At 33.3% G+C, this 7258-nt stretch overlaps 2 protein-coding genes across 3 annotated transcripts in view; both read left to right on the forward strand.

Moving 5' to 3' along the window:
- Cyt-b5-r (Cytochrome b5-related) overlaps positions 1-5374 on the forward strand; it is a 49436-nt gene extending 44062 nt beyond the window's left edge. The window contains exon 7 of one of the 2 annotated variants that reach the window (XR_013063533.1): positions 619-5374. The gene's annotated coding sequence lies outside the window, so the exon portion shown is untranslated. The remainder of the gene's footprint in view (positions 1-618) is intronic. The other variant, XR_013063534.1, reaches the window with a different exon arrangement.
- A 534-nt stretch (positions 5375-5908) lies between these two features.
- On the forward strand, positions 5909-7195 carry LOC117600295 (uncharacterized). Its single transcript, XM_034315556.2, has 4 exons — positions 5909-6141; positions 6206-6304; positions 6504-6792; positions 6861-7195. The coding sequence occupies exons 1-4, from the start codon at positions 6043-6045 to the stop codon at positions 7061-7063; spliced, it is 690 nt and encodes a 229-aa protein (XP_034171447.1). The 5' UTR covers positions 5909-6042; the 3' UTR covers positions 7064-7195.
- The last annotated feature ends 63 nt before the right edge of the window (positions 7196-7258 follow it).

Genomic DNA, 7258 nt, shown 5'->3' on the forward strand with positions numbered 1-7258 from the left:
GAAACTATGCAGACTTTTAAACGACCTGATACTCGTGTTATAAAAAATTCACGCGATCAGAGGAGAATAATTGGCAGCATTTATCACAGATTGCATAATTGAAACGAGAAAAGTTAAAAGCTGGCGCCAGAATAACAATATAACAGAAATTTCAAATTCCAACAGATCACAGGTGGTTAATTGAAACACGGCCAAAACGTTTTCTCTCTAATTTATTATAATTTTCATTAATACCTTTGAATAAAAAGTAAAGAAAGCGACAGGCCAATTAATCAGTTAAAAAATTACCTCTGTATTTTATTTAAAAATTTTCCTTGCACGAGTTTATCTATTCTAAAAAAAGAAAAGTAGAAAAAATAAAAGAACAACTATATAATAAATAATATGTTTATTTAATGAAAAATAGAAATAGAAATCTCCACAAAGGTAATTATCGAATGTTTAACGTTTTCCATATAATAACGAAGCTGACATCGATATACCATCCGAACGCAGCCGTTTTGATAGTTACGAGTATATGAATGAGCATACACCATCTGGTTATCTTCGAAATATTTCTTAACAGTTTGTGCTTCTGATTTATAAAAAAATTATACCAATTGCTTTTCTTCTTTTCAGGTTACTTGAATATCAAAAGATATTCAATAACGTCGTGATTTCGACGATCAAAACATCGAGAGCATTCTAAAATAACGAACGCTTATAATTATCACAAGTACAAACCCAATTAAAGTGTCATTAACCAACAAGTTATTTTTCTGGCCAAGGATCAACGTTATAAATATACAGATAAGTAGCATCAGGAAGTTTACAAGTTCATTTCGCAATAATTTAATTTATTCTTTTACTCGCTGATTCATCGGTTTATATGCAATAATTATGCAACAGAATGTAAGCTGGCTAGTCATCATTTCATAGATATAAACGCGTCTGATTGAAATATTAAAAAATAATACATTCATTTTGAATTCACCTCCACTACTAAATGTTTCCTCTTGACGGCTCTGAGCTTCTAGTTTATATATAAAGTATTAAAAAATAACTGGTAAAAGATGAATATTGCTTTTTACGATTAAACCTAAATTGTTCGCTATAATTAATTAGCACAACACTTATTCTAACGTTATAATGTTCATATTGAAACGTAGCTTTCTAAAGTAAAATTAAAAAAGCAGGCGATAAAATTAAAAAAGTATAAAATCTAAAATAGAATAAAAACCAAACGAGGCAATATTGATCAACTTGCATTAATACTAATTAAACAATTAAATCCTTCACTTTCTCCATTGCGATACCCTATCCTTGACCAAATGAAATGCACCCAATGTCTTTCGTGATGCTCGTCGAATTTTCCATGGAAAAAAGTAACTTTGGTTTGTTATCTATTAGGTACAAGTATTGCAATGCCATTGTTTTAGACTAGATAGGAAATACTATGAATACGTAGACAGTAGTGGGATTCGGAATGCATGGAAATAGACCAGTTGCGCAACCTGCTTGGTAAATTAAGATTCTGACGCGGCCGGATGCCATACCGATGTTTATTGCGAGATTTAAGACAACGCGTGCCTATGCAAATAAGCGCTTAAAAGATTATCAATCAATTAATTCGATGACAAGTCAATTTCGGTTTTGACACTTTTCCATTATTCATTCTTCAATGCCAATATCGGCTCCCCTTTTCTTACGATCGCAATTGCATTATTCATTGTTACACATATATGTGTCCTATAAAAAACATTGCTTGATAACGTTTGTAAACGTAATGACAAATTATTTTCTTGAACGAAGGGGTCGAAAATGGGAAATAAACAGAAATACTTAACTTCATTCCTTAATCAATTTTTTAGAGAAATAAAGAAAAAGAAGTTGCTTCGTTTCATTAGCAATATCATTTGCTCTAATGAGGATCATAATAATAATAATAATAATAATAATAATAGTAAGATTACTTATAGGTAACAATTGCTTCGTTTTCTGTCATTTTAAAATCTCTATTACAATATAAGAAAATATTAATATACGTAGCTCTTTCTATAATTAGTATATTTTCATACAAGACAATGGAAAATCTTTTAAGAATATAAAAACAGTACACATTATAATAGAAATAGCAACGAACGAACTTGATATAAAATTAGTAACAATCGATGCAGGAAACACATTTCCGTAATTTGAATGCTTTACAAATTACATAATTGAACATTAAGTTATGTCATAAACTGAGTTGGCAAACTCTGAACAACTCTAGTACATTCAACCAGAGTTCCTAAAATATGATCAAAGAAAAAATAAGACGTCTAAGTTTCTAATTATATGATAAATTATAACAGAAAGGAATATTTATGAAATATTAATAATTTACAAACGCTGGCAAGATTTATCTGTAAAAGAGTTCCCACGTAATACGTGTTAAATTTCAAAAGAAGAAAAAACTGTTGAATCACATCGCGTCATTAACAATCAAGAATGTATAAATAATTATACGAAAAATAGCTTTTGCCGTGAAGGTAACGTGAAAGAAAGCACGTGATTCATTTGATCAAAATTCCCTGATGTACGTATTATTACGTTAAAGTCGGTCGTACGAATGCGGACAAACGATGCTGAAGAGGAAAAAGAAGATGAAGAAGAAGAAGAAGAAGAAGAAGAAGAAGAAGAAGAAGAGAAGGAGGAGGAGAAGACAAGACAGGACAAGACAAGACAAGACAAGACAAGAAAGAGGCGTCGAGGCCTTAGAAGACAGACATCGAAGTAAGAGCAGGAGAGACCGAATCTAAGATTATTTCGGGATTGGCCGGAGATAAACCGGGCCAACATCGAGCGAACGAAGCAAAGCGAAACGTAGCGAACGAAGGGAACGGAGCGAACGACGCGAACGGAGCCTTGAGGTTTGACTCATCCCTCTGGACTCGAGATTTGGCTCGCTCGCAACATTACGCACAACACAACATAATAACGCCGAAATATTTCGACGGTTGCCTGCACTTTTCCCGACTGAATTACGTCAACCATTCTACCGTGCAAAGTTTCTCTTCTACACGAATCCCACGCAAAATCGTACATTTCTCGATTAATTTCCCATTTATCAATGCTTTTAATATTATATTAAAGATAAGTTAAATATCCTTGCTTTTAAAATAAAACAATAAATTAAGAATTTTAATTAAGGAATGATTAAGAAGAGATGTTATTTTAAATTAGAACTCATTTTCTTTGCAAGCTTCGATCATATCTAGTTGAGAGTTAGGTCGTTTTTAAGGAATGGCCGTGCTCCATTTGAAGGAACGCGTGAAATATTCGTTAATTTTATTTGATAAAAATTTTCTTATGCCTAGAAGTGTTATCCTTGCAAACTATTCACGTGTTCCTTCGATGCTTTACAAATTACGAGGTACAGGTTATAAGTTATAAAGCCATAAGAATCTACCCTTTGGAGCTAAGGATCGTCTCCATATCTTTAGAGAAATTGCCCATTATCACGATGGTGCCCACAATGGTACCATTATAATAAACCACAAAAATTTGGCATTTAACAAAGAAACGATAAATCCGTTTTTCTATATTTCTATATTTCTATATTTCTATATTTCTATATTTTCTATATTTGACGTCAACGAGTCGTGTTGAACGGATGACCAAGCTCTGGCGAGCGAATAACTTATTGTTAGCAGAGGGAATGAGAGAAGGAACTGCAATTTCTTGCAAGGTCGTCGAAAAGTTAAACATCGAAGAAACGCGGGTTCATAGTGTTACGGTCGAGGAAGGAACTTCTGTTACCGCAAAACGAAAAACAATTTGGCTAAGAGACAAGAGGAACAGTGGTGTTGCATTACATCTCGTCGAAAGGGAATGAGCGCCAACCATCACCAACCAGTGACGACCCACTTGTTTCGATACTTTGCAGCCAATGCTCCGTGAACTATTGTTTCGAAATTTTTTTTTATAAATAAAAGAACCGCCACCTCGCTGAGAGGAAAGAAACATTATACCGATCAGACTCCTTTGTATAAAAAAAGATATATAGACAAGCAATGTAAAAAATCAATATCTTCTTTTGTCTTCAAAATTAAATCGATGACAAGTCAATTTCCGTTTTGTTCCGACACTTTTCCATTTTTCATTTCACAACGGGAATCATCGGTTCCCCTTTTCTTACGTGAAAATGGGAGATAAATAGAAATACTTAACTTCATTCTTAAATAAATTTTTTAGAAAACTAAAGAAAAGTTGCTTCATTTCATTAGGAATATCATTTGCTCTAACGAGGATCATAACAATAACAGTAAGATTAGTTGTAGGTAACAATTGCTTCGTTTTCTGTAATTTAAAAATTTCTATTACAATATAACAAAATGTTAATATACGTAACTCTATAAAGCACCAAGTGATACATGAGTCAGCACCGGAAGTGGAGGCGTTTCAAAGATTTCAAAATCATCTTAATTTTTTGAATAGAATTGCATACTCTGTAATATATCAATTGAAGTGTTTTGTATATCCTACAAAAAGGTATTAAGGAACTTGGGTGAAAAATTGATTAACTCAAAAGATATCTCAGGGAGAGACAGGGAGAGCTCAGTAGTCTCTCCCTAAGATATCTTTTGAGTTAATCAATCATTGATCCAAGTTCCTTAATACCTTTTTGTAGACAATAAAAAAAACGCTTTGATGGATGTATAATAGAGTGCAATAATTTATTTTGAAAAATTTGATTACAATTGTGTATACAATATAATACATCTCATGTAAATTCAAAATTAAAAAAGAAAAAAGAATAGAGATATTCCATTAAGTTATATTCTTGTCCATTCCTGGCGCAAAAAGCAGCGACTGTTTTGAAGTACACCTTGAAGAAGTATTACATAATCTCTATTGCCAGAGACTAATTTCATTCCAGGTTCCACCAGAGCACCACCCTCGTTCCTTTCCTTTTGCTTTTTCTTGCCCCACCTTCATCATAGGGTACTTTAATTCTTGTTTAGCTACCGCCTTTCCGTACTGTTCTGGGACTAACTGTGGTTATTTTCGTTCGTTAGCGACAGTATATAGTAGCTACAGTTTGAACGTAACACATGGTTATTATAATAATAAATTACCGCTTTACCTTGGTAATGACTCGATACAAAGAAATATATATAAAATTATAATATTGGACGTACTCAAATATAAAAATGACATATTTTTAAACAAAATACGATACAAAATGATGTATATTGGTTTAAATAACAAGACGTGAAATTGTCAAAATTGCGGTAAAAAAATCATCTTTTTTTATGAATTTTAAATTTTCAGCATTTGTACATTTTGAAGCACTGCAGCCATCTATCAACACGCGGATTAACCAATCGAAGCGCATTCATAAGAGCACCGACAGTATCTCGTCAGTGATAAAAGTACTCAAAGGTCAGACCCTCCCACGAAATAGGGGCGTGGGGGTCCCGGTGTGTTCGTCAGAGGTCCCGGGGCCCTCCCTATAGCCCCAGTGCAGGCCACCGTGGTGGTTTTTAGGCCCCCTGGGGAGGGCTGAAGGTGCCTTTCTGAAGATTTCCACCACGTAAAAAAAAAAAAAGGATGTAAAGCATGCCGATATGTAAGGGATGCCTAGATATAAAGCAAGCAGGGATGTAAGGGATGCAGAGATGTAAAAGATGTTAGGGATACATAGTTGTAAAGGATGCAGGCACAAATTCAAAACCGTTTGAAAACAAAGGCACGTATAAGTACTTTTGTTGGATTTGTAGTCATTGGTATCGAGTATGGTGGATTTGCCTAAAAAAAATGGTGATGTCCCAGGTTCTACACATAATTAAATATTACACAGTAGAAAATAGGTTTCCTACTATTACACAGTACATCGTGTAATATTCACATAGAAAATACTGTGAAGTAATAATGTATTAAAATCGTTAGTTTTTGATGTAGTATGTAAACGTTTCTTTTTTGTTTGAAGTGAGAATTTAACAGAGGGCGTGTTCAGTTGTGATCATTCAAATTGTAGTGTATTCCTGGTTTGTTTGCGGATTTTAAGGAACAAAAAAGATGTCCGAATTACTTCATGATATGGCTTATCGTGGTAAAACTGTAGATATTAAAAATCGTCTAAGCGAAAACGAAAAATTAAAGCTGTCAAAAGATAGTGTAGGTATTTATTTGTTTAGTATACTTTTTAAGGTTACATTATAGTTGAAATTTGTTCTCCTAGAATGGTCGAATGCTAATACATTGGGCAGCACTCGGGGGCCATGACGATTTGGTCCGATTTTTGTTATCTCTCGATGTGCCTGTAGATCCTATTGATGATGTAAGTTTACTAATTTATCAAAATAATAAAATAACTCGTAAATAACTAGAGAACTTTCATAGTGACTAGACGGTATTCACTCCTGCGTAGTTCTAATTCGTCAGTGTTACCAATAGTTATTTTTATGCAACATAATTTGAAAACAACTTCTGAAATTGAAATTTTTCTTCAAAGTAATATGATGTTAAACTGTACTTAGATGGATATGACACCATTAATTTTGGCAGCATCAGCAGGTCGTGAAAAAGTTGTCAGAACGTTATTAAGCGAAGGAGCAAATGTTAATGCTACCACACAGGAAGGCCATTCTGCTTTACAGTATGCTGCGTCAAAAAACTGGAAGTCTATTTGCGTCTCATTACTAGAAAAAGATGCAAACGTTAATATTACAGACAAACGTGGAGCTACACCGTTACATAGAGCAGCATCAAAAGGAAACGCTGCCATCGTGAAACTTCTCCTAGAATATGGGAAGAATATAGACATAGGTTGGCATTACTGAATTTCTTTGATCGATTTTAGTATTTAATATTCTATAAATTTGATCGTTTTTTAGATAGTAAAGATGCTGATGGTAATACCCCGCTACATTTAGCATGCGAGGAAAATCGTGTTGATGAAAGTAAGATTCTGGCACAACACGGTGCCAATATATTACTGCCGAATAAAGAGAAGAAAACTCCTTTAGATCTTGCAAGTCCAGGATTGGCGCGTAAATTAAAAGAGATAAAAGAACAGTTATCAGAAAAAGTGGAATAAATTATCAACATTATCGGTTCAGTGTTGTTCAATCTTTGCTTTTCTTTTGATATTACAATTATCTTTTTTCCACTATGCTATATGTATATTAAGTAATGATAGCAATAAATTAAAACATACAAGTGTAATACATATTTATTAAGTTATAAATAAACTGTTCTAATATATACGATTTAATGCAACGACATTAAATAA

This window comes from Osmia lignaria, chromosome 15, assembly GCF_051020975.1.
Source record: "Osmia lignaria lignaria isolate PbOS001 chromosome 15, iyOsmLign1, whole genome shotgun sequence".
NCBI lineage: Eukaryota > Metazoa > Arthropoda > Insecta > Hymenoptera > Megachilidae > Osmia > Osmia lignaria.

What these genes read in the sequence shown, in the direction of transcription:
- LOC117600295 (XM_034315556.2), top strand. Translation starts at nt 6,043, where the DNA reads ATGTCCGAATTACTTCATGATATGGCTTATCGTGGTAAAACTGTAGAT. An exon ending in TAAAGCTGTCAAAAGATAGT is followed by an intron (nt 6,142 to 6,205) that starts GTAGGTATTTAT and finishes TTGTTCTCCTAG; the next exon opens with AATGGTCGAATGCTAATACA. An exon ending in TGGGAAGAATATAGACATAG is followed by an intron (nt 6,793 to 6,860) that starts GTTGGCATTACT and finishes ATCGTTTTTTAG; the next exon opens with ATAGTAAAGATGCTGATGGT.